A 27,125-nucleotide genomic window follows, 5' to 3' on the forward strand; every position below is an offset into this window, starting at 1 on the left:
CCTGCCCTTCCTCTCCCATGGGACAACACTGCCCACCTGGGAAGTTTCACTGCCCAACTGTGCAAATGGTGATTTGTTGTCCCTGCTGCTGGCACCAGGTTTGGAAAGTGAGCCCAGCATTTATCTCTCCACCTCTCCTATCAACAGATATATCCTCAAAATATGTTCAGATTGAGCAGCATTAGGTGTCCCAGGCTTTCTAGCTGTGACAATGAAATATTGATAAATGGCTGTGCTGTCTGATTGCTTCAGGTATAAGGGAAGAAGAATTCAGTAAATCAAGCAGTGACTTTTGATTTAATGCAATCTCTTGAATTACAGTTTCTGTCTCACCTGCTGGGCTTGTCAATGCACAGGAGAAGATTCATGATTCTCTGTTGTACCAGATACAAATAACTCATAGCTCTTTTTGCACGTGAGGAAAAAGTGGCTTCCATCAAATTTTGGTTCCACAGACTTCTGCTGAGTATAATGTGAATCTTGTTCTGAAATGAATCTGAACTGAGACATAGCATGTGTCTTTCAACATAATGAAACCTCTTTAAATGATTAATATCAAAACGAGGAGTGATTTGGAGCCAGCCACCTCTGTGGCTTCTTCTCCAAGGACAGGCAGCTGGCAAACACTTCCTGAAAATAAACCTCTTTAAGTTGTGGACCTAAAAATCAGAAATGCCTTTTGAATGTTTTGCCCCAAAAGCAGTGATTGCCTTAGCCTCGTGGAGGCTGGGACTAATTTTCAGATGACAAATACAGGTGTGACTTGCAAGAGTAACTTTCAAGATGTTTACTAGTCTTAGGAAGTAGGTGATGTTATTCTTGTTCAACCAATGGAAGAGGTAGCTCTTGGAGTTTTGAAATAAGTGCAACAAAGTCATGCAGGGAGTTGTGTGGAGGCTAGATTACTATATTCTCCATTAAAAAGTAAATTTCTGAAGGAGAACAGCTTTTTAAAGGTCTGAAAACATCTGGTAGGCTCTAGAAAGCTCTTTAGAAGGTAATGCTGATCAAAAATTTAGGAGAAGCAACACACAGTCTTTGTTAGACTTGCTGAACCCAACACACCTTTAAGTCCATGGAAGATTGCATGAACCCACTGGCAAGAGTCCTGTCTCAATTCTTGAGTCTTGAATACAGCCCTTGCTTTGGAATATACTTTCAAGTAGTATATTGATGTGTTTTGCTCAAAGTGTACTGGAATGGCCCATGCTGCAGCAAAGAATGTGCTCCTCTGGGATTTCTGCCACAGTAGTTGCACACGTGGCACCTTACATGTGGGGTTTGTGTCTATTTTTGTATTCTTTTCAATATGAAGTAGTTTGGATTATCATATTAGATCCTTCCAAGTTCATGGCAAGGTCAGTGGCTGCTCTGGGTATGGGTATCTTCCACGAGTTTAGGTGAGCTGGTCACCAGCTGAAGTGGCAGCTGCAAAACAAGCAGGGGATGATCTCAGCTGGCTATGAACACACATTTATATCTGCCAGAATGGCCTGCCATCCTGACTTGCTGCTGGAAAAGAAGAATCTCTTGTGCTGCTCATGTGTTCACCTCTTACAGACACATCTTCAGTAAATTTGGAAGTCCATGCACAATTGATCACCAGTCACACTGATGGATTCCAGCACTGCACTCCTTGCTGTTGATTCCTGATTCATAATCCAGCCCTTCATGCTCTTACTCATGAAATATGGTGTCCTACTCACTGGAACATTTTTCATCGGGTACCACTGGTATTTCTGGGACCTGGTTCTTCTCTGCCACCTCATGCCTCTGTCCAGCCTCCATGTGAAATGTCTCATCTTGGAGCTGTCTGCATGTAGCAGAGGAAGAGAAAGCAACATCTCTGAAGACGTGGAGATTCTGATTCAGTGTTTGTAAACTCTTAAAATCGGCATCTTCAATCCTGTAGCAGAAATCTTCATCCAAAAGACCTGTGGGTGACCATGGCTTCATTCTGTACAAGAGTCCCAAGGATCATTCTGGAGGATGCAGAGAGGAAGCTCTCCTCTAGAGAGGCTCCCAGCACTGAGGGAGGCAGTGGTTCCTCATCCCTCCTTCCCACCCTAAGGGGGAATGGTGACCTCTCCTCTGGCCTGATTGAGTGTCAGTGCTCCCACGTGAGTACAAATTCGGAGCCGTGGGGCTGAGAATACCCTGCAGCATGGGGCTCTCATTTCTTCAGGGGGAAGAGACTGGTATTCTTGCAGCACCTTTTTGTCTATAAGGGGGGAGAGAGTTAAGTATTTATTTACTCACCTGTTTGCTTTATCCTGAGCAGAGCTGAAACCTGCAATTTTGCCATGCGCTTCCTTTTGTGTGCATTTCACTGCCAGCCTGTTTGAAAGCCCCATGTTCCTCTGGGGACTTTCCAGACAAAACTGATACAAACTCTTTCTTCTCAGGTGCCTCACGATCATCTGTCATCCAATGCAAGCCAGGAGGCAACTGCCCCAGCAGACACAGAGGCATGACTAGGCAGCTCTCCCCTCTATCTGTTGCTGAAGATTCTGCTGCTCCCATTCTTGAGCTGCAGAATCGAAGTCCCTCGGGAATCTGTCGGCACAGCAGAGTCGAGAGGCAGAGCAGATCAGGTAGGAACCACAGCCGCCCTCCTCCGCAGAGATGGGGCAGGCCCCGAGCATGCTGAGGTTTGGTTTGCCTGAGCAGGTCCCTGCCGAGCCCGGGGTGAGGCGGGAAGGTGGCACGGATGGGAGGAGAAGCCTGGGATCCTCAGGTACATGGCGTGCGTTGGGTGCCCGGAAGATCCTCAGAGCTGGCTAAGCCTAGCACATGGTTAGATTTCACACAGTGGTTGTATCTCCTCAGCTTCAGCCTGGCCCCGCACCAGGGCCCTTAGGAGTTCCTTCTCAAAGGCAGTGAGGACCTCAACTCGTGCCACGGATGAAGAGGAAGAGAAGGAGCAGCAGGTGGAAGGATTTCTAGGGAAGACCATCACAGCTCAGATCATCGGTCAGCTGCACATCAGGGCTTCCGTCACCCACTTCACTGCACAAGTTTAGCTCCAATGAACCTGTAGGTGTGGTGAACGCTGACCTCTTCACCATGGTGTCCATCCAGCAGCTGCAGGGATGGGATGAGAGCAGTTACAGTGTGGAGGCTCGTGGGTCTGCTAAACCACACTGTTGAGGAGGAGAGACTTTAAATGAGTGAAATAATTTAACTGTCCAAGCTTTTTGGAAGGAAATTATTTGATTGCCCATGTTCTTTGGAGGACTGCCTATATAGATAATGTGAGCAAAAAGAGGAGGAAGAACAGGTTGGATCTCCCTTGCACACTGGACCTTGGGGGAGCTGAACCTTCCTCTTGTCACTTGACCCCCGATGGCAGCAAGAGTCACCCATTTCCTGCTTGTGTTGGAAAACAGAAGGATCTCATACTCCAGGGGTACTCTCTTGATGGAAAGCCTCAGAAGAGTGTTGGAGTTGATCATTGCTGCAAGGAGTTGATGCAGCATCTTGCAGTTAAGATCATAGCTAAGATACCAGGAAACCAAATCTCATTTTCCAGATATCAGGCTGAAATAACTGTGCATGGTGGCACTAAGGTCCATCCAAAATCAGAATCTATCTTCTCCAAGAAAGAGCTCTGGGCCACTTGAGTAGTGTCTGGACATCATACTCTTCTAAACACTTACTTCGCATTCATTAATTTCCCTTTTGATCCTGATCTTCCTGTCCTCATCAGAGAAGTCTAACTAGGACTGATAGGTGAACAAATACAAAGAATATAATTTTCTAGGGTCTAGTTGCCAAATAGCCAAAAATAGTTCCAGTGAAAAGCTGTAGGTTTTGATTTTCCTCATCTCACTCTTCTGAACACTACAAACAAAAGGCTGTCCTGTGACCATCTTGTAAGAATTGCACTGTGGACCAAAGGACCATGCAGGGCTGTTTCTGCTCCCTGCCTTCCACACAGTTTGCCCTTGGCCCCACCTCCCTGTGTCACCTGCAGTGTGATCTGCATTCTGACCTGTCCTCTCAGCCTTGTTTCTGTGCTTTTCCCAGCACAAGTCTCTTGGTTTGTTCCAGTCCCATCTAAATGCAGACCCCCAAGGATTTCTGCTACCTTGCCAATTATAAAATGCTGTCTAGCAGCCACTTTGGCTGATCAATTTGCTTTTTCCTCATTATTATTTGGTCTCTAAACCCAAGTGCTTGCTCCAGCCCCAGCTTCATGACTTGGAGACCCCTAAAGCTCTTTAATAGAAACCATGTGCCTGCTTACCCTGTGGCTTTGAGTTCAAGCCCTGTCATTATTCTGAAATATGTTTCTTTATCTTGTCCTTTTGTTTCTTTGGCCAGTTATTAGGTGTGCACATCCCATGGATTTTAAAAGCAGCTGTCAATCTACTCTGTCACTGGGATCAATCACAATTTCACTTAAGTTGATTGCAAGTATCTGGTCTAAAACTAAGTGCCTCCAGTGAGCTTAGATGTAGATAGATGCAGCTATATGAGAATATATGAGAATAGAATCAGCTCCCTTCTCACCCTGCCTTTCCATTATCATTAAATATAAGGGGGCCCCAGATAACATGTTTACCCTGAATACACAATTATTTGCTAACTACATCACACAGGATGAATCCCACTGATTAAATGCTTACAGCAACTCCCCACTGTGCATTTATTCAGGCTAAAACTTACACAGGTCTTTAAATCCAAGGTAGGTCTTGCAACAACAATATGTGTTTCTATGTCTTTCCCTGACATTCAGACCTGGGACTATAACATCCAAATGAAATGCTGATGGTGGTTTCATGCATAGTGACACCCACTGCATCATTATTTTGTAATTGATAAATAGAAATCTTGGCTAAAAGTGCTTTATTCTTCTATCATTGTGTGATTATTTTAAGTGGTAGCTGAAAAAGGACTAATTGCATGGTAGTTTTACTTAGCAGGAAGACCTGCAAGTTGATGCTACTATAATACATTCTTTTTAAACCATTCTAACTTGCAAATAAACTGTAATTTACCTTTCAATAGATGTCAGTCATTATTAGTACCATAAAAATATCTACTTTCTCTCAACAGCCAAAGAGAATGCTAAAAGGATGTTTGCCTTTTCAGGCCCGTGGCTGATTATCCTCTGAATGTTTTTAAGAAACCTGTAATTTTATTTAAATTCTTGATTCACCACTAAACAAGCGAGCCACTGAATAGAGATTATTTTTAGGAAGAAACCACATCACACAATTACAACTAGAAAAATGTCCATGTCCTAGTTAGGAAAATTCTTTATTGCAAATGCACCCTCTGCTATGATAAATCTTTTTTTATGTGTAATGTTGGTTTACAATAATAGCTTGGAATCCCAGTCTGAAATTTCATTATGGCTAATGTAGCAAAAACAATAATATAAAAGGAAACTAAACCTGAGTGTGAAAGGATACCTCTGTCACATAAAAGTTGAATATAGGACAGTGTACGCTCTCACTCAGTGCTTCTATAACTTCTCTCAAAATCATATTGTTTCTTCTGTACATCACATCATATATTAATGTGTCTAATAATTGATAGGAGTAGTTAAGAATAGCTTCAGGCTGTGATTTTTAGAAGATTTTCCTGTTTCTTCAGCCAAACTGGTGTGATGTGGTCAAATAGGGAATGGTGGCAGCTCAGTGGACTCCTGGGACAGCAGTGTCAGTGCTCCTTGTTTTCAGCTGGGACCTAGGAAACCAAAATTAGGATCATGGGTCGATCTCTCTCTGGGAGATCTGTCTGGAGAGCAAGTCACCAGTCAGTGGGATTAAATTCTCCCCACTTGTGTTAGGAAATGTGCACTTAGGTCTGAAAACCACTGTGCTGAGATGGGAAATGCCAACTCTCCATTCGCTCCTTGTTTATGTGCACAGGTTTATTTCTAGGCATGCCAAGATTCACTTTTGTCCAGTTCCTTTGTTAACTTCAAAAATGTAAGTACACCATCCTAACTGCCAAAAGTCTTTCTCTGCTTGGGTGCATAAAACCAAACTGTTTCTTTCTTCCCCATCCCAGCTTGCAAATAAAAGAAGTGATTCTAGAATTAAAGTGTTGAGGGATAAGAACTTGTTCCTGTCCCCAGACCTGCAGGCTCAGGGAGCTCTTCTGTTGCACAAATGCACAGTAATTGCCTCTGAAATGTCGTTGGTTCCAAGGGATGCATTTTTATTCTGGAGTTTTGCTGGCAGAGGGAAAGAAAGGCTGATAAAGCAAATAGTGACAACAGCTTGTTTGTAATGCTGTTACTTCAGCCCGCAGTGTTGTGTTTGTGGTTTGTTCTGCCTCCTTGAAGTGACAGAGATGGTATTGTTAAAATACTTTATGCAGGATTTCAGTATTTATGGGACATAGAGGAGTTATAGGGGAGAAGGCAAGGGATGATTTGTGACTTGGACCAGAAGGGGAGGTATTGCTAAGAATTATTTCGAATGCATTCATTACATGTACAACTCTTTTTCTATTCTTCCTTTTTTTTTTTTTTCTTTTTCAGGAGAAGAAGGAACACAAACACACACAGAGAGCAGCAGCCAAGAAGCTGAAGGACAGACACGATGCCAGTCTTGCACATCCACATTTCTCAAGCTAATCTGGAGATTCCTGATAATTTTGTCCGTCTCTTCCTCCTGGGTTGGGACCACGCAGTTTGTCAAAATCACTTTTGAGACCTTTGACTGTCCCTTTTTCATGACTTGGTTCTCAACAAACTGGAACATTATGATTTTTCCCATTTATTATTCTGGGCACCTTGCAACTGCGCAGGAAAAGCAGTCTCCAATCAAAAAATTCAGGTAGGCTTTATCGTGGCAGTATCCCTTTAAAAACCCTAATTCCTGAGGGATGAGATCACTGCTGTGCTCAGTTCCACCCCTGGTGTCAGGAGGCAGAATAAAGGTCATGCGGCAGAAAACTTCATTCATAAATAGCTCACAGGAGGCTGACAGATGAGTGATGTGTGCTGAATAAATAGATACTTGATTGTTAAAGTGTTTTTTTAATGAATTGAAAAGGTCAATAATCTGCTTAGAATTGTTGTGTTGTCTAGTATCTCTGTATTTTGTGTTCTTGTCTGGATCAGGCCACTGATGAATCTGTCCTGGTCTATTCATGATAGAATAGCACTGTTGGGTACAACCAAACCAGCTCCTAGCTGAGAAGAAAGATGCTCAGAGCTGAGGAGGTGGTTTCCATGTGGAAGACCATGGCTTGCTCTCTGTGCTGAGCAAGTACAGCAGGGTGCAAACTGCCCTTTCCTCCTGCTGGAAATTTATAAATAATTTTTCAGTAGCCCCTGAGAAGTCAGAGAAGTGCAAGGTTAAGGGGGAACCCAAAGAAATCATTCAGTCCAACCACCAGTGTTGCAGCTTAGCTTTACCTTAGCCAGGTCTGAAGAGAACCACATCTAATCTTTCTCCAGGGCTTGGAAGTATCTCACATTCTGTGACAATTGATTTCACAGTTCCTCCTTCATTTGTATTATTCCACTGATCTGACAGTGACGTGGGAGCTGCTTTAAAGGACAGGGCAGAATTCAGCTCACCAAGAGATACCACACCTTGCCCAGGGAGGGAGGAGATTCACAGGGTCATTTTGAGTTGGGACCCAGTTCTGGTGTTCCAGCGCAGGCTTGCTTGGATAAAACCTTACCTGACTCCAGCAGAATTGTCTGTTCCTCCAGGAATTACCAGCATGAGGCCCATCCCTGGCTCCTGCTGTCATTGAGCACACAGGGAATCCAATTTGTGACTGTCAGGCTGGAGTGCAGCAGGGCCAAACTCTTCCCTCAGCTGCTTTTTGCCAGGATCTGGGATGTAATTTGGCCCTAAATTATCATTTCTGTCAAATCAGTGTGACTGAAATTGAACAGTTGCACTTAATTAAGTGCTTCTCTGCAAACCCTGGTTCTTCATCTGTTAATGATGCTTCATTCAGATTTCTGCTGGAGTGTTTGTGAGAACATTAACAGTGTCAGCTTGGCTTCTGCACGTGGGGTGAAGTAATACCAATTGCACAGCAGACAAGGAAGAAGGTGAGAACAAATATCCCTGCAGATAAATCCCCTGCAGTTGGTTCATTGACTGTATCTCTATCAGAGCAAAATTTCGAGGCAATGTATAAAAAAATTAATGTTCTTAAATAATTGATATATTTCCCCAGCTGTTGTGAGTCCAGCTTTTAAAGTTGAGGACACTGTGCAAATGCCACAGGAATTTCTGCAGTGGGTCAGTGAATGTGTGGACTCAGGACACCAGTGTTAGAGTTGATGGGAATCTTCCCAGAGTGTTTCTTTTTCCAGATATGCCAGGAACTCACCAGGGAGGAAGTAACTGCTGGTAAATAATGATTTCATCAGGGGGAGCAACTGCTTGGTCTGTGCTGTGTTACTGCTTTACTGTCCAAACTCTTTCAGTTTGGATATGGGATGGACATCTCCTCAAGATGAGCTCTGGATTTTTTTGGTGACTTAAAGGATTGAAAATTTGTAGCTTTAAGTTGGAGACAGATTTAATTTGGAAAGGATCTTTGGAGGTCATTTCACCTAGCCTCCTCCCCAGAGCAGGGGCGTTTTCAAACCTTGATTGATTGTTTGTGTATTTTCTTGATTTGCACTCGTGATATTGTTCCTGTTACAAGGCTTTTTATTACAGTTTGTGAGATTTCTTGCTGCTTCATTTGCCTGTTTTATTCCCGTGCAGTAGCTAATTCTTGTCAATAAACCCATTTGCAGCAGTTCCAGGCTTTCCTTAGGAGACCAGAGGTGATTTATCTTTGTGTTTCTGGAGGATGTAGTTACTCTCCAGAAGCTTTAAAGACATCAGACATTTTGTCCAGTACATATTCCCAGTGGATCTGAACAAGCAATGTCTGTGACATCTTGGCAGAGATCAGTGATCCTAGGAGTGACTTGCAGAGTGCTGCCCCAGGCTGGCAAAGCTGCAGAGAGCCACTGCTCCTTTAATAAATCCCACTTGGAAGGACAGGAGTCTCAACCCTCAACTTCAGATTGGCTTTCTGGCAAGTGTAGGCTGCTCAGTATCTAAAGGAGATGCAAGAGAGGTGGATTTTTGACAAGAACATGGAAGGGGAATGGCTTCAGACTGAGAAAGGGCAGGTTTAGATTAAATATTGAAAATAAATTCTTCCCTGTGAGGGTGCTGAGACCCTGGCACAGGGTGCCCAGAGAAGCTGTGGCTGCCCCATCCCTGGTGGTGTCCAAGACCAGGCTGGACAGGGCTTGGTGCAACCTGGGATAGTGGAAGGTGTCCCTGCCCATGGCAAGGGACTGGAACTGGGTGGGCTTTAAGATCTCTTCCAACCCAAACCCCTCTAGCACTCTCTTCTTATAATATTTGAGATTATAAATTGTGTGTTTCTTACCTTTCACACTTTAGAGATTCTGTCTTGTGGTCTGAGAAAATAACTCATGGTTATGAACTTGCTGATGCATTTAGGTGAATTGTCTTGGTTGTCTTGAGGCAGAAGACAGCTCTTTGTATCCCCTCAATTTTGTAAATAAAAGCTATGTCCTTCATCAAGAGCATGAAACTCCTTGGATAAGATGATCTGAAGTTCAGGAAGTTCAGAAATAGGAAATCTAATATTGCCAGCATTTACCACAGCAGAAGACACTGCAGAGACTTGACTTAGGAGCCTGATGCAGTTGTGGTGTGGAATAGGTGGGTGAAATTTTCAATGTCAGTACATTTTGCCTCCCCATCTGGTGCCTTGGCTTCCCAAGGACAAGCACTGTGACACTGAGCAGCTTTCAGCCAGGATTCACCCACGGTGTGAGAGCTGAGATTGGTGCTGCAGGCTCTTCCCAGCCTGGGGCACTGGCCGGGGAAAGCATTGGTAAGTGCAGGTTTAATGTGATCAAAACACACTGGGAAGAGGTGAGTTTCTTGGATAACAAGAAGTGAGCATCACCTGAAGTGCAGACTGAGCTATAAGTAGCTGGTATTTATATATGAAGCTGTCACTGCAGGTTTCTCACCCCAAATCTCTCCCTCCTGTTGCAGCAGTAGCTCAGTCCAGCTCCTCCAGCCATTCCACTCCTGTGGAATGGCACTGCAAGTCCAGGGCTGTTCTGCAAAGGGCTTTTCAGGGGAAGCATGAGGAACACCATCAGCACAAAGCTGGGCTTCCCATGGACCATTCCTGTGGGACGCAGCATTCCTTGGTGCTGCCCCCCGAGCCAGGCACTGTGTAGGTGAGAGCTTCATGCAGAATTCCTTTTCCTTTGGCTGCAGCTCTCCACCAGACAAACAGAGCTGGTCAGGCCCTTTCTGCCAGTTCAGACTCAGTGCTGGGAACACAACTCACCAGGGTGCTTGACCACACTCAGTTTGGTGCCTGTCCCCTGCAGTGGAGCTGGGAGGTATTTTATTGCTGCAGATGCCATCATTTAGGCAGAAACACTGAATTTGTGCTCACAGAAGGTGCTGATGTGTTATTTGCTGCCCTAATGTCACTGTGGCCTTGCCAAATTCTAATCCAGGTGATGTCACTGCACTGTCTTTGTTCCTGTACCCCAGTCTCTGCCTGTTTGCTTTTTTTTTTAGTGTGAGCTGCTTAAAACCAGCTGCTGGATTTCACTCCAGAGGCAGCTGTGTGTCAGAAGGGAACAAACACATTCCTGTGCAGGGCCTGGCATCAGAATAACTGAGAGGGGACACGAGCTGCTTAGTGGGTGCCAGAGGCAAAGCTGCACAACTGCCTGAGGTGCTGTAATTCCTGAGAGCATGGCACGCTGCCCAGAGCTGATGGCTCAGGGCTACCTGCAAGTAGAAAGAGTTATTTGTGTTAGAGGGCAGGTTTTAAATAGACCTCTTGAGCATTTGGAAATAGTTTGTGTCGTACTTTCAGGGTCAGCTGCCCTTAGATATGTCTGTGCCTCCAAGTCAGCAGCCTGCAGCATTATTTGTGTGGGGAGGGTTCCAGGGAGCTCTCCTGAGCCCAGGGTTTTAATCACTGTCATGTCTGATGACTCCTGCAAGTTTAATTTTAGTTGCATGTCAAAGAGGCTGAGTTAACCACTGAGCCACCAGCCCTCACAAAGCCTCAGGCAATCTGACTGGGAAAATAAAGCATTCTCCCTATCTCCTCATTGACTGAGCATTATTCATGGAGCTCTCCAAGGCACAGGGGTGAATTCATCATGTCTCTGCCTCACTCAGCACGACCCTGTCAGCGACTTTGCTGTATTTTCTTCACTGAAAGTTGAGGAACCACCAGCCTATTTTGTTTGGCCACTGCTCTGTGTGATGGAGGCCCTTCTACCTACTTAAGCCCCCATTGCCTGGGGCCTGTGAAGCATTTCCAGATATTTTTCCTGGCTGTGCATCTCTGCTCAACCCTCCCACTGCTTCTGGGAACTCAGACATCAGCGACATTGCTGGGGCAACCACAACTGCCTCTCCCAAATCACCGACCCAGAAGAATGTGATAACCACTGAGCCTTCCTCCTTGGAGGATTCACACTGTCAGGGCACTTGGAAATGTCCTCCTGGCTCTGCTCTGGGTTTGTCTGTGTGCAGGACAACAAAACCTGGCCCGTTCTGGCATCTGGGTCCAGCTGTGCCCTGCATTTCTGGAGGCAGCCCAGGCACCTTTCTGCCTTGTTTTCACAGTACAGCTCCTTTCCTCATGGAGCACCGTGGATGTGGGGTCATGGAGTGGTGACACAGCCACACTGCACCCACCTGTCTTCAGGTGAGATGCAGTCTGAGCCCAATTACACTCTGCACCCACTCAATTCTCAAGGGGAAGCATCTTTTAAAGGTAAACTGCTGTATCTGCATGTCAGGGAGCACTGAAGTGCTGCCAGTGAGTCCCTTCTCACACAGGGAAACTTGTCACCTCTAAATCCTGTTGAAATCAGAGTTACAAACCCCTGCAGTCAAAGTTAGGCATTAATTTATTTGCTTCACCGAGTGTTCGCTTTGCATCTCGGATAAATGATGCACACCAGTAGCTGCTCTTTTTTATATTTTAAACATTTTTATCCTGATCTTTAGTGAACAGGACTCCTGAGAGCGTTGAGGTCAACTAGAGTGAAGGAGATAATTAGCACATCCACGACCCTGAGTGTTATCTTGTTACACAGAGTTTGAGAATGGAATTTATTATTACCAAGAATGATTGCTTTGTACACCAGGTTGTCTTAGTGTCATCAGGAAATGAGCGATAATTAAGTAGATTCTTCGATTCTACTTTAGGTTAAGACGTAGCTGATTTCAGTTATGACGTAGATGTTATTATTCTACTTTCCTCAAAATGAGAGTGATGGTTCCCAATCCTAAGAATAAAAAACTGTGATGTCTTTAACAGCAAAATTCCCAACAATTAGTAAAAATGGTTAAGGGGCCCTGAAAACAATTTTGTCTTCCAAATCAGGATAATTATCAAACCACCTCCACCACCCCCAAATAACAAACATTTTTTGGCATCACACTGCAGTGCAATCTTTGAAGTTGCTAATTAGTTCTACATAATGAGTGTTTTAGCAATCTTCCCAACACAGCCATGTTTGGCTGTGAGCACTTCGGAGCCCCAGGGCATTTGGATTATTCCCTCCATGTCCTTTTCCTTGGAAGGATGTGCTGCAGGTTGAGGGTGCCTTGGTTCACTCCCCTGCTTTTTGGGATCACTTGTGGGCCCTCCCATGTTTTAAGCAGCGTCGGGGATCCTGCCATGCCGAGAAGTGAAGCGCACTGGGAATATCTTCAGGAATACCTTCAACCAGGAGGGCAGACGGTGGGGTTGCTCAAAAACATCCTTCCCAGTCTTGGAAAGACAGAGATCCCTGAACTCCTAAGAAGCAAACAGCTCACTCGAGCTGTGTGTGACGCAGTGTTTGGGAAGATGTGAATTTTGTTTGCAATTTAATCCTCGAGGAAAAATCCTAGAAAACACAGCTTTTCACTGTACAATAAAATGAGGCTGTTAAATACCTTTCCTTTCCTTCCCTTTCCTTTTCTTCTCTCACACTTCTATTTACCTGGCTCACTCCCACTGTCTTGTGGCTCCCTTCCCCACCACGCTGATGTGTCTGGCAGTCTTTTGGAGTATCTTTAGGCAATTCTTTAAGCTTTCCTGGCCATACATAAAAATATATTTCAACATGAATAAAAACAGGGCTTGGAGCTATGCAAAAAAAAAAAAATGGGCAAGCTGCAGAGAAAAATTGGTGATTCTCATCCCTGTGCTCATGGCCTTGAAGGAAGAGTCTAGGTGCTGTCAGAATATAGATAACCTTTATTTCTGTATGTGAGTCCCTGGGATTATTGTTGCACAGAGTGTAATTGTTCCAGGTAAGTGACGTCTTCTCTTCTTGCAAAGTTGCTGTTTTATGAAGATTATGGGTCGTTTTCCCTACCTGAATTAAAGAATGGATTCTCTTGGGTGTGTGGAGTAGTTAAGAAAAGCACGATAAAAGCCTAATGAATGTTTGTTGTGCTGGAGTGAATGCTAAGGAAAACCGTGGCTGAGACTGAAACTCTTTTCTTTCCGTAGGGAATGCAGTCGGATTTTTGGTGAAGATGGTCTGACGCTGAAACTCTTTCTTAAAAGGACTGCTCCCTTTTCTATTCTGTGGACTTTGACTAACTACCTGTATTTACTGGCTTTAAAGAAGCTCACAGCCACAGACGTCTCTGCCCTGTTCTGTTGTAACAAAGCTTTTGTCTTCTTGCTTTCTTGGATTGTGCTCAAAGACAGGTTCATGGGAGCAAGGGTAATGAACGTGCCTCCTTTTCCACTCCCTCATGTTTTCATAATTGCACTGAAACCCATCAGCCATGGAGCTGCCATAGCACTGCTGCAGTGGGGTGCAGACACACCATGAGAAATTTCTCATTTAGTTTCATGATGCAGCCTCAGGATCAGTTAGAGACCTCAGAACTTCAAAGGGAATTCGGTCTGGGAATTTCAAGGAGCTATTACAGCCAAGTGTAACTTGATGAATTACAATGGAAGAACTTCCAGTTTCATATAAACCTGTTCTATCTTGGCTTATTATACTGAAGTTTAGTTAATTTTGTTTTAAACTTAGTGATGAATGTGTAGGTTCTAATCAAAGCATTTTTATTCCTTGTTTGGGTAGATGGATGTTTTCAATGTGTGATGTATTTTTCTTGTGCTACTCTATCACTTATTACACATACATTTACATGTGCGTGTGCCAAAATTACTTTAAAATTAACACAGCTCTCTTGTGTGGAGGTGCATTTTGCACTGAGGTGTTACAGGACTCACTGGCAGTAAAATGGACCCTGCAGAAATTTAAAATAGAGCTCAAACAAAATGATGTGTCCCTGGACCTGAGGAAAGCAAACTTGTTGTGTAATTTTCCATACACACACCTCCCAACATGCAGCAGTTTAAAGTGTTGGCTTCACACCTTGGGTGAGGAGTAGTGAGGGTTTCTGCTAGTTCTCTGATGCAGATTGCCCTCTGCAATGGTTCAAGGCCTTGTTGGGCACAATCCTGACTGAATCATTGAAAACCTTGAACTTCATTAGGCACTGGTTGGGGCCAGGTGTGGTGGCTGTGATTAGAAGGGACCAGCAGCAGCTGGATTTATGTTCTATGGAAATCGTGATGAATCAGGACACTCATCCAAGTCAGTTTGTTTTTTGAAAATGGGCACAGCAGCTATTTCTTCTTTTCCTTTTATTCTTTTTTTTTATAATAGTGTGATAGAAGGGTCAGAAATGTAAGGAGAAGACATCCTGTTGAACAGGTATCTCATCTGGCTTGTGGAGCAGCCACCAGGACACTGAGCAGAGCATTGTGCTTGCCAGGCTGAGGAGGGTAGGTGTACCACTGAGGGTACCAGTGCTTAAAGGTAAAGCCAGACACCTGGATATCTTTGTCAAACACAGCTGCAAATCAGAAAGATCAGGTGAATGTGACCCACCCTCAGCCCACTGACTTACTCAAAAAATAAACAGGGTTTAAAGCCCTCAGTTCTCTACAGAAATAATAGGAACAATAACTATCCCCCTCTGCCCCTTGATCATCTGAAAAAAATTGAACATTTTGTACCCTTCAAGCTAATTTTTATCTCAAAGCAACATTTTTCTGGAAGAGCAAGCGTAGCTCTTGTGTTCTCCTAGCCTGCTCTGTTAAAGGAACCTAGAAACAAAAGCTATTTTCAGTTATTATTTGTTTTTCACTGACTAAAAAAGGTTGCCATAAATATGTGTTAGCAGGAATGCTGTAGTCACCATGAGGTTCACAAAGGAAAAACTTTTCCTGGAGAGGAAAATTTTCCTGGATTTTGCTGCTCGCTGGCAAAGCCTGGATGTCCATTGCTGGAGAGGGAATTCACAGCAGCTCTCCTGACAGAATAACACTTCATGATGTTAATAACCAGGCAGGAGAGTGTTTGAGAGCTTTTTAATTTGGGTTTTTGCAGCACAGACCCAGCTTTTTTGTGCTCTGGATACCTCAGCTGCTCTCGGAGATCAGCAGGAATTGGATTATTTGGACAGCAAGGACATGGAAAGAAATAAAGGTTTAATCCTATACCCTGAGCCATGTTTTTGTGGAAAACCTCTGCACCCAGGAGCTCAGCCAGCTTTTCCAAGGAGCTCCATCAGGTGGGGATGCTCCAGTGCCTGGGACAGCAGTGGCTCTGCATCACATTCCCAGCTCCCTGTCTGCTCAGTGTGGCTGCAGCTGTCCCCAAACTGCCCATGGATGCCACGGGCACGTGGGAGCTGCCTGACATCCCTCTGATGCCCTGGCACCTTTCCTGCACACCTGCAAGCAGCTGCCAGGAAGGCTGCAGGGCTGGATTTTTAGATGCCGCGTCTAAAGACAAGCCTGTCTTGCTGGCCACCCTGTGGAATGGCACAGTCCCACCTGTGGGAGCACTGAATAACTGCAGAAGGGCTGCACACAAAGTTTCAGCTGCTGTGGCTGTGTTTGAGGCACCCAGAGTGTGTGCCCTGCAGGGAGAGCCACGTGCCATCAATGGTGAAGCTCTAGCACCCACCCAAGAGAGAAAAACACCAGAAGAGGTTTAGGTTGGGTATTAGGAAAGATTTCTTTACAGAAGAGGTGGTCAGGCACTGGGACAGGCTGCCCTGGGAAGTGGTGGAGTCACCATTCCTGGAGGTGTTCAGAAAATGTGTAGATGTGGTGCTTGGGGTAGTAGTTTGGTTGTGGATCTGGCAGTGTTAGGTGAAGGGTTGGACTTGATGAGGTCTTTTCCAGCTTTAACAATTCTCTGGTTCTATTTACCTGTAAAAGTAGTGCAGGTAGAGCTCAGGTACCTTGAAGTACCTCCTGCTCTGGGCAAGGACACACAGAATCATCCCTTCCTGCACCCTGACCTTTGCTTGGACACTCCTGAACATCTCTCTCTCAAATTAATAATATATCCATGTTACACTTTGGGAAGTCCAGACAGCTTTGGCTCAAAGCAAGCACAAATATTTAAAAGACTTCACATGTTTAAGTAGTTCTGGCTTGTGCTGCTTAGATTTAGACACATACTTAGATGTTTGCATATTTAAGCTCTTGGTTGGGGTTCACGTGTGCAGATGAATCAGTGTTTTTTAGGTAGGTACAAAGAAGTTTGGGGACATTTTTCTCCCCTGAAAATGTTGACTTTAGCCTGGAGAGAGGTTTCTTCCCCATCCTTGAAGGTGTTCAGTGCCAGGTTGGACAGGGCTTGGAGCAACTTGGGATACTGGAAAGTGTCCCTGCCATGGCAGGGGGTTGGAACTGGATGAGCTTTAAGATCCCTTCCAACCCAAACCATTCTGTGATTCTTTGCACCTCATTTTCTGCTGTGCTCCACATAGGAAAAAATGTTTCTGATAAACTGTTGGTTGGCCTTGCTGTCTGTTAGGAATAAAAAAGAAAAAAAGAGGCAAACTAATTTCATTCCTTAGCTAGGAGGCTCCAAAAGTTATTGTGCTCTTCCATTAATTAAAAGCCTTGTTTAATGTGCTGACAGCCACCTTTGCTTCCCTATGACCTTGCAGAGTATCCTGCAGATGTGAGCTCAGGTTTCTAAAGCCAACACCTGAGGCAGGCACAGAGCTGTGCTGATGCCCTGGTATGTAACATGCAGGATGAGCCTTGAGCATGAAATTTAAATAATGTTTTTGCTGTTTTCAGTCTCAGGTCTTACATCTCAGGAGGTGGTGTTGCTCCATATGTGTCCACCATTTTAGTTGTTTCAGGGGAAAAAAAATTGCACTTGGCTTTATAAATATTTGATTAAATTAGGAATCTGGCTCTCTAAATTTGTTTTAGGCAAACTGGGAGTGAGTTTTTCACGATAGGAAGAAAGGGGATGATGGATCTATTCATTTTCACTGACACAAGGAATGGACTGAGCAGTGAGGGCACCAAGAGTTAATTCTCCATCCTTGCCCTTGGAAGGAGGGCATTACTACATTGGACTCTTCTGGTTTTGCCTTCTGAGACAGACACATTGCTGGAAATACTCCAGCTGACAGCTGAAATCCTGAATTTCTGTGCAGGGCAGGATGTGTAGTGCAGCCTGAGGTGGATCCAGCAGTGTGGCAGGGCAGGGGGGTTTCTGGACACTCAGAGGAGAGGCTGAGCATGTCTGAGGAGTCCTGGCTGTCATTTGGCATTGCTTCAAGGCTGGTGTCTCCCAGGATGGCCCAACTGCTGGAATGTGTTATCCTGGGAAGGAAAAGGGGGAAACCTCCTGGTCCCCTCTTGCTAACCCCCTCCCAGATCTCATCGCAGCACTGAGAGACTGCAGTTCCACAGGGGACTCCCAGCTCCAGCCCACAGCACTGGGGGATCTGGGGTTCAGCTGCCATTTCCTGGTGGATTTGGAAGTATCAGTGATACCTTCAGGTTTTGCTGAAACCAAAAACCTGGGGTGTTTTACATGTAAGTAAGGTGGGATACAGGCTTGCAGTGGGGTCTGTGACTTTGGCACAGCCATGTGAGGGAACACCTGTGTGCCTCAAGAACTGTGAAACAGGGCTGAGGGTGAGGGGGAAGGACTTAAAGCTACACTCAGGAGATGAGTTTTTCTGGGAAGATGTTGGCCTGGATGCCTATGGGATTTAGGAGCGCTGACATTTTTACCTGGAGTCTCAGAGATTGGCCCTGTCCCGGGAAGTGATTCTGGGTTCCCCACTGTTCCCTGTGTGAGAACACCTTCACCTGAGTCAGTCGTGTGTCCCTGTCCCGTGTGTCCCCTGAAACAGGGCTTTGCTCTCCTGACTGGCCCTGCTGAAGTTTTTGTGGGTTTTTTTGTGGGATTTTTTGTGCTTGTTACCTCAGTCTGGCTCACATTTGCTCGGGATGAGTGTCAGTGGTTTTCTGGGACTCTTGGTAAAACTGAGAGCTCTGAAAGGCTGTTTTACAGGAGGGCACGTGTTTGGATCAAGATGAAGTCTTTGAAGTCTGTGGGCCAAAGCTTAGGTTTATCCAGGACTAAATATTTCTTAAATGAAGTTCGGTGATGTTTTCAAGAGGCAAAGTGTCCATGTCACATTGGTGTAGGCTCAGGAGTTGTGCACTGGCTCGGGAAACAATCCATGGAAGTTTGGTACTCAGTATCTTTGAAATTCACACTCCACATTTACCTGCTAAGGGCAATTAGGTGGAGAGGGGCAGTTTTTTAAAGAATAAAACTCCCTACCACTTCCTTAAGGTTCTTGGAGTTGACCCAGAATTTCAGATATGGTGTAGTTAACGATTCCTGTTCTTTTTCTTTGAAGCTCCTTAGATGCTCTCACTGGGATTTCCAAATCAGGCCAAAAACCTAAGCACAAAGGTAAAGGCTTCATGAAGAAATTTAGTCACGTCTGTCCGAAAAAGCTGTCAGGGCACAGCCAAAACAGCTGGAAGAGCTCCCTGTGGTACCCTGGTATTCCAAAATACAGGGCTCATTCCCCTTGACTAAATTTCCAGGATGTTTGGCCATCTAATGTTTGCATTTCAAGTCAAATTGGTGGCATTGGTAAACATTTCTCTTGTTGTACGGTAGAACGTGATGCCTTAAAATTTCTTGATCTTGCAGTTGCCTCTCCAAAGTGGATGCTTAGCTGACAAAATACATAATGATGGATGTTCTGTCAGTAGGCCCCAGCAGAATTTGCAGTGCTGTAGATCCTCATCCCTGTCACTGCACACACTTTCATTATGCTTTACATCTCTCTCCCCCCGTCTTTCCTATTTAAGGGGAAACAAGAAAGCTCCAGGTCAGAGCAAGTGGGTCATGAGAAACCCCTCCCAGTGATGATCTCAGCTTTACACTGCTTTGCTTTGTCTGTGCAGATAGTGGCAGCAATAATGGCAATCACAGGAATTGTGATGATGGCATATGCAGATGGTTTCCAGGGTGATTCAATTATCGGGGTGGCCTACGCCGTGGGATCAGCCTCCACATCTGCACTGTATAAGGTAGGGCACAACTGTTTGCTGGCACTCCTAAATTCATTGTTAAAAAGACACAGTTGCAAAGAGAATTGCTGTAAAATGAATGTTTTGTTGTGTTCATCACTCCTGTGTCACTCATGTTGTGACAATGTCAGGAAATCTATGATGAGGGTAATTAATTGTCATCTGCCAATTGCCCAGAATGGCTTTTCTTGATGAGCCTTTATTGAAAGCTCCACTGCCACACCACGAGGAATTTAAGATCATTTTTAAATCATGACAACAGAGTTTATCAACACTTTTCAAAGGGGCAGCAGGGAGGAGAGCCAGGATGGCCAACTCACACCAGGTCTGCACTGCAGCTCCCTGGCACATGCTGGGCTCGGAGCCCTGGTGTGAGCCTGGGATTCATCAATTCATCAAAGACACTTCTGCTTGGAAGAAGTGGCTGCTCTGGAAGGTGAGGGCTGGCAAAGGCAGGGATTCTGTGTCTCAGGTTGGGCAGAACGTGGCTGGGTTTGTTTTCAGCTGCGTTTGTAAAGTTTGGAGTGAGTTGTGGCGGGGTCAGAAGCTGCCCCTGCAGCTTTAGATTTTGCTTGTCTCACTCATAAATTTGTTGTGGCCTTTCACAAGTCACTCAGAGTGCACAAATTTAGGCTCCTAGAGGACAAGTTCTCACAGAATGAGCCCTTCCAGGCTGGTTTCCCTCTCACAGCAGGGTCATGCTCTGGAAGTCACTGGAGTCTCCTCCCAAACCCCAGCATTGCCACACCCAGCCCAAATCCTCTACATTCATTGAGTGAATGGTGTGTCCTGGGGTTCTTGATTTATTCTTGGTTTTTCCTGGGTTCTTCTACATTTGCTCCTCGTGGCATTTTGTGTAAAGCTTTGTTTTACAGACTCAGCCATCCCCATGGTAAAGACATGGTGCTAAAACACAGGAAAGGGTAGAAATCCCACCAAAGATCCCCTTGCAACACTCTTGTGTAGGAAAAGGGCTGGGCTGTGGCATATTGTCCTTTGCTCCATTCCCCCCTAGGGAATGGAGTGCTTCCATGACAGGCATGGAGTCTAAATCCCTCTTCTTCTCTCCAGGTTTTGTTCAAAATGTTCCTTGGGAGTGCAAACTTCGGGGAAGCGGCTCATTTCGTGTCCACCCTGGGCTTCTTCAACTTCATCTTCATCTCCATCACCCCCATCATCCTCTACTTCACAAAAGTGGAGTACTGGTACCCCTTCTCTGCCGTGCCCTGGGGTTACCTGTGTGGAGTAGCTGGCCTCTGGTTAGGTATGTGATAAAAAAATTTATTTCTTTTTCTAGGTCTTCATCCCTCCAGCCCTGTATAAAATTAGCCTGGGGTACAATTTTCCCCTGTCCCCTAAAGCAGCAGAGCTCTCTCGCAGATTAATTCTGGTCCCAGTGCAAACTGGTGCTCCTTAAAAAAATGATTCATATTTTTCATTACACTCCATGAAGCATTACTATTAATTGAGATGCAATTAATAATTTATATGTAAGCATAGTTATAATTAATAATAATTAATAATTAACAGTAATTGCAGGGAGTAAACATGAAACAGCACTACTAATTGCCCGTTTTTTCATCCGTACCATAGTTCCTCAGCAATGCCTCTGTCTCTGGCACAGCTTGACTGCTGTAAATCCCATTTCAAAGGGCTGCATGTTCCCAGTCAGCTCCTGGAGGATGTTTGTGCACTGACAGGGGCACCCCCAGTCTGGGGCACCTTTCTGGGGGTGCTGCAGGCTCTGGGCAGGGCTCACATAAGGCTCCCTCTTTCTGAGCCAGAAATGCTAACAAAATATCTGTTGGATTCAGCCCGGGGGCATTTTAATTTCCACATATAACAGCATCCTTTCCTTTGGTAAAGTCTCTTTTATTCTATAATTGAAGAGGTTTTTGTCTCAGTACACATTTATTAAATGGAAGCAAAGAGAATGTCACATCCTGACATGTGGCCAGGCTGGCAGCTGAGCTGCTGTGAGCACTTTGAGCTGCTCTGACCACAACTGCAGCTGCCCTGTGAGCTCCTAGGGGACCAAAATTAGGGATAATTTGCCACCCAAGTATATAAACCCAACCTTATGCAGGGGACTCAGCAACAGGACTGAGTGGTGGGTGATCAAAAACTTAAATTTGCTTTTAATCTTTCAATGGAAGGTTAAAGAAACTTAAGCAAACTTTAAGGGTTTTTTTTAATCTTTCAAGGAAATTGGATCTCTCTGGGAGTGCTGCCATGTAACAAAAACAAAGCAAAACAAAACAAAACCCAAAACAACAGAAGACCAGTTTTTTTGTACCTGATTAAAGTCTGTGGAAAGCCATGAAATATGAGTGTGATAATCTCAGTTTGTGAAAGGCCATCCAGCCCTCCCCTTTCCCATGTGAAGAATTTTCCCTAATTTCACACTCACAGAGAAGAAACCAAAACTCAGTGACTTTATGACAACTCCCTCATTGTGGTGTGGGTACTTAATATCACATATTAATGTCCCAAAATGTACCTTTAGAGTCAAGGTGGAGGAGAAGGGTCTCACTCTGGAGTTTTCCCTCATTTTCATGTATTGTTTTCTCTGTTTTTCCCTAGCTTTCAATATCCTGGTTAACGTTGGGGTGGTGCTGACCTACCCCATCCTGATCTCCATTGGCACTGTGCTCAGCGTCCCTGGAAATGCAGGTACCAGTGCCATGGCTGCTGCTGGCAAAATGAGCCCATGGGAACTCACAAAGCAGTTTTATTGCTTAAATAATTTGTTGGGTGGAAATTTGTTGGATCCCAGAAGCCTGGGGTTTTTGAGCTTTCTGTGCTTTCTGGCACTGACTCCCTGGAGAACACTGCTTTTGACCTGAGATCTTGGAGAAAATGTCCAAATTTGAGTGATGGAGTTAAAATTACAAGTGTGTAGTTAGAATAGAAGTGTGTGATTTCACATGGTGAAGGGTTTTTCAATTTGAAGTTTTTATAATATAGTAATAGGTATGGGACAAGATGGAAGATTTTGGGTGGTGTCTCCTTTTGGTGTTCTTCCTTCTTCTTCATGGTTTCAGGCAGTAGTTTCTGGTTGGTCAGTGCTGCACTGAGGGTCATGGGAATTTATTTATTGGGTTAAAAGTACAAATAATATAGGTGTTAATTCTCTATTGGACTGTTTAGCTTTAAGAGACCTTGTAGCAGCTGGATTTCTCTCCATTTTGCTCACTTCTGGCAGGTGGTTTGAAGTGCTGCTGAACTCTCTGTACTTTTAATAAGATTTAATAAACAAACAAGCCCGAACACAAGAAAATTCGTTTCCTTCATGTGTTTTTTAATCCTGGCTCTAAGTAAAGACAAAAGAGACTTCAGACAAGCCCCTAATTAAGCGGTACAAAACACCACCCCGTTACAGAATTTACTCCAGAGTCCTGTCTTGAACAGCCTCTGTCTCTGCTCTTCAGTCTCCTCAGCCTCATCACTCCTGGGGGTTTGAGCACCAGAAAATATCTGGGGTTTTTTGATCCTCACATGGGGCACCACTCTGTCGTGTTTTATCTTCTTTTTCTGCTGGAGTTGGCACTAAATGCCAGAGAGATGATATTTCTTGTTCAGACACAGATGTTTATTAATTCTTATCTATATTACAGTGAGTTTTACAGCACTTCTAGCTGACAAGTCAAAAGATGTATCTCACTCTTTACAAGGCCTTTTAAGGCAAAATTGTCCAGTTAAGAACAGAAACCTAAATTACTTTTACTTTTAATCCAGTAACTAACTACCCGTGACCCACAATGCGGATTTTTCTTTCCAATTGCAAAAAAAATCACCCATACCCATGAAGAAGAAAGCAAAGAGGAAGGACAAAACATCAGCTCTGAAACCTCCATCTTGCTCTCCATATATTGCTATATTCTAAAACCCCCAATTCCAAGTTTTCCACCATGTGATATTACACACTTCCATTCAAACTACACACCCATAATCCCAGTTCCCGTCATCCAACCTCGGAAGCCTTCTCCACGGCCTCAGGTCAAATGCAGTGTTTTCTTGGGGTGGTTAGTGCCTGTCAGCACAGAAAGTCCAAAATTCTCAGAGTCCAGGGTTCCAGCACGCAGCAACCCCTGTGGGATTGCCTGAGGGCTCAGGTGTGCTGTAGGTGGAGCAAATCACAGATTCATAGTTCAGTAAGGTTGGAGAAGACCTCCAAGATGATCAAGTCCAACCTTTAACCAAATATCCCATAAAGAGAAGTGCCATGTCCACTCATTTTTTGGGTGCTTTGAGGGATGGTTACTCCACCATTGCTCTGGGCAGCATGTGCCTGTGCCTTCTTTCAGTGAAGAATGTTTTCCCAATATCCAGTCTGTCCCAACTGGAGGTCTTGTCCCTTTGTCCTACCTCCTGCCCTTTGTTCCCTGGAAGCAGAGCCTGAGCCCCACCTGGCTGCATGTGGGAAATAGAAAAGGTGTAAAACTCTCAGGAAGCCATGTGAAAGCAAATCTCAGGACGGAATGCTGTGGAATGCTGAGAAATGCAAGAATGCTGAAAATGCAAGGACAAGAAACAATGTGAGCTGTGTAAAGATAGGCCTTAGGAAAATATGTTAAGCAATATAGTAGAAATATGTAAAGTTAATAATGAAGCTTTGTCCATTGTTTTAAGCTATTACAAGCAAGCATTGTTCAAAGCAAGATGTACTTGGAGCTTTATTAATTGGCCTGAGCAAACACTTGTCAGCTTTTAATGTTGTACCATTGGCTAGAAAGTTTTTAAAAGACTTTGTAACAAAGAGAACTTCATCTGCTGTTGTAAACAGCTGAAGCTGTTTCCATTTTCCTTGCTTGGCTCTGTAAAATGAGACTGATTGTGATGGAATAAAGGTTTCGAGGCAGCTGCTCCAGCAGTCCCAGCCTGTTGTTTGTGTACATGGATATGTAAATATCAGATAAGAGGAAAGAAATATCCCAGGAACCCAACACTGCACCCTCTTCTTGCAGAGAGCAGGAAGGTCCTCCTGAGCCTCTTTTTCTGCAGGCTGAGCCCCCTCAGCTCCCTCACAAGCCCTTCACCACGGGAATCTTGAGGCTTAATCCAAGCCCTCCAGACTTCCTCGGATCCTGCCCTAGGCAGTGAGGGATGGAGGAGCTGTGGCACCTCCAGCACTGCATTGCCAGAGGAAAGCTCGGGCAGATTTGAGAGCCACACGGCCAGTGTCACACCCGGAGTGTCACAGGGATGAGCCAGGCTGCTTTCAGTGCCATCATCCATCCTGCTGCTGTTCTGATGCCGTTGTTGTTTCCTCTCCTCCCAGCCGTGGACCTGTTGAAGCACAAGATGATCTTCAGCGTGGTGCGACTGGGGGCCACCATCATCATCTGCATCGGCTTCCTGCTCATGCTGCTGCCCGAGGAGTGGGACGAGATCACCCTGAGGTTCATCAACAGCCTGAAGGAGAAGAAGAGCGAGGATCACTCCGAGGACATCACGGAATCCAGTGTCCACACGAGGAGCAGGAGCAGAGCCAACGGGACAGTGTCCATCCCGCTGGCCTAGGGCTGGAGGACTCTCCCTGCACGCAGATGTATATTCTGTGAATATAGCTGAACTTTCCTCACCACCTGTATGCTTCAAAAAACGTCATCTAACCTGAGCAGGGGATGAGCTGTAAGATAAGAGAAATACATCTATAATAAATGTTTACATTTATACGCTTAACAAGGAACGGGTGTAAATAGCTACAATTAAATCTTTTGTAATAAACAAAACGTTTAAGGTTGTGTCTTTCTGAGCTGGTGAGTTTAAAATGTGGATCAAATTTACGTCATTTATCTCTCTCTGCTGGCAGAAGTAGAGCCATTTTGGAGGATACAAATCTTGGATATTTCCAGCTAAATCTCAAAATGTAACATCTTGACTTATTTTCAATGAAGTGCCCTTTCAGTGAGGTAGCAGTTTTGGAAAAGTGTTTCAGGCCTCTCCTGGCATTTTGAAGAATTCATTTCTGAAAGGCACTGATGTTGGCATTGATATTCCCTATTATTATCAGAATAAATATTCCATGATGTGCAGAACATGAGGCCTCTCTTCCCAGACACTGAGCTGCGCCTCCTTTCAACACCTCCTTTCTAGAAGTGATGCTGGAATCTGAGTGCCTTTAGTAAAGCAAAAAAATACTTTTGTTTACCTCTTTTTCTCCCAGAAAAGCTGCATTCCCAGCTGAGCTACAAAAGTTTCAGGAGAGATGGAACACCCTGGATTCCTGCTGTCCCTGGGAAATGCCATTTCCTATTTTCTAGATCTTTGGGACAAATGAATAATTTTCTTATTCTCTACTGTGGAAAAGTCTTTCAAAAGCCAAATCAAACCGAACAACTTCCCAGTCCCTTCCCTAGGCCTGTTGCTGTGTATTTAGGCTGGTTCACACTGTTCTGGGATTGACCACTCAAGACTGTCTTTATTTGAGAGCACTTGCTAGACAGACATTTTCTTTTTCCCTTTTTTTAAAGGAAGAATGAAAACAACTGGAAAGTATCACAGATTACTGAGCTCTGCTGATTTTCCTGCCCACAGTCTGTGAGTTTGATTAGCAGCCAGTTAGGGGTGTTTTCGATGGTATTTCTGCCAGGTGGAAAAAAAATATCATGCAAATAATAATTTATTTGACTCTTCTATTGGAAGTTTTTTAAATCTTTTAGTGATCATGTCTAAACTGTTCCTTGCAGCCAGCAAAGCAGAAAAAAAAAATGTGTGTATTAAAAAACCCCACAAACTTGGGCTCTTTCATCAAATGGCTGCAGAATTAGGGCTGCAAAAAACCAACCCAACCAACTGTCCCCTGTGCCCTGAACCCAGAGGTGTAAGGCTTGCATACACTCAAAAGCCTCTTACAGCTCCTGGCCTGCTGCTTTTGAGAGGAGATAGACAAAAAATATTCCAAAAAAGTTAATTATGAAGATACTGATGGGCTGAGAGCACACAGCACATGGCAGCTTGGCCTCTCCCCGCAGTTTTGGAGCTGATACATTCATTTACATTGCTAGATAGTTCTGGGGATGTGTTTTACTGAAATTGTAGCTCCTGCCAAGCTGAACACATGGGGAAAACAAAACTTTGGTTTCAGTATGCATTGCTGAGCACTTTCTGGCAAGCAGCCTCATGGCAGCATATTCAGGCTTGGGACTGAATCCTTCAAGGAACTTCATTGAGAATTCTGCAGGGGAAATCGTGTGAAATCCCATTGTTTGAGTCAGCTTTCTCCTGCTTGACACTTTCCATGGCCAGGGGCACAGGGTGTTAAAAATTGGCTGTAATCCCAACAGAGGAAGGCTTGAGCAGAGCACCCCTGCTTTGGTCTGATGCTTATAGAATGATTCAGGTTGGAATGGTCTTAAAGGTTATCCAGTCCCACCCCCTGCCATGAGCCTGGACACCTTCCACTATCCCAGGTCGCTCCAAGCCCCGTCCAGCCTGGCCTTGGACGCTGCCAGGGATGGGACAACCACAGCTTCTCTGGGCAATCTACCACCAGATGCTTTCCAGGGGTGCTCATCCCTCTCAGCAATGCCTTAAACCCCCTCCTTTCACCCTCTGCCCCAGCCTCCACTTCAAATTCCTCATTAAGCATGGAAATAATGATTTTTCCCTGGAGTGCAGCTCAGCCTTTCAGCTGGAGAAAACCCCACCAAACCCAAGGAATTGGACAACAAGCTCTTCGGCCTGATGCTGTTGGTGGTCCA

The 27,125-nt window shown here is 44.7% G+C and overlaps 1 protein-coding gene across 3 annotated transcripts in view; it reads left to right on the top strand.

Moving 5' to 3' along the window:
- SLC35F4 (solute carrier family 35 member F4) overlaps positions 1–24,942 on the top strand; it is a 111,234-nt gene extending 86,292 nt beyond the window's left edge. For 2 of the 3 annotated variants that reach the window (XM_062494939.1, XM_062494941.1), the window contains exons 2-8: positions 2,406–2,594; positions 6,500–6,797; positions 13,522–13,741; positions 19,294–19,419; positions 20,491–20,683; positions 22,003–22,092; positions 24,701–24,942. In XM_062494939.1, the coding sequence (XP_062350923.1) occupies positions 2,406–2,594; positions 6,500–6,797; positions 13,522–13,741; positions 19,294–19,419; positions 20,491–20,683; positions 22,003–22,092; positions 24,701–24,942 (1,358 nt within the window). The remainder of the gene's footprint in view (positions 1–2,405; positions 2,595–6,499; positions 6,798–13,521; positions 13,742–19,293; positions 19,420–20,490; positions 20,684–22,002; positions 22,093–24,700) is intronic. The other variant, XM_062494940.1, reaches the window with a different exon arrangement.
- Positions 24,943–27,125: the final 2,183 nt, after the last annotated feature.

Source organism: Cinclus cinclus, chromosome 6 (genome assembly GCF_963662255.1).
Source record: "Cinclus cinclus chromosome 6, bCinCin1.1, whole genome shotgun sequence".
In the NCBI taxonomy this organism is placed as follows: Eukaryota; Metazoa; Chordata; class Aves; order Passeriformes; family Cinclidae; genus Cinclus; species Cinclus cinclus.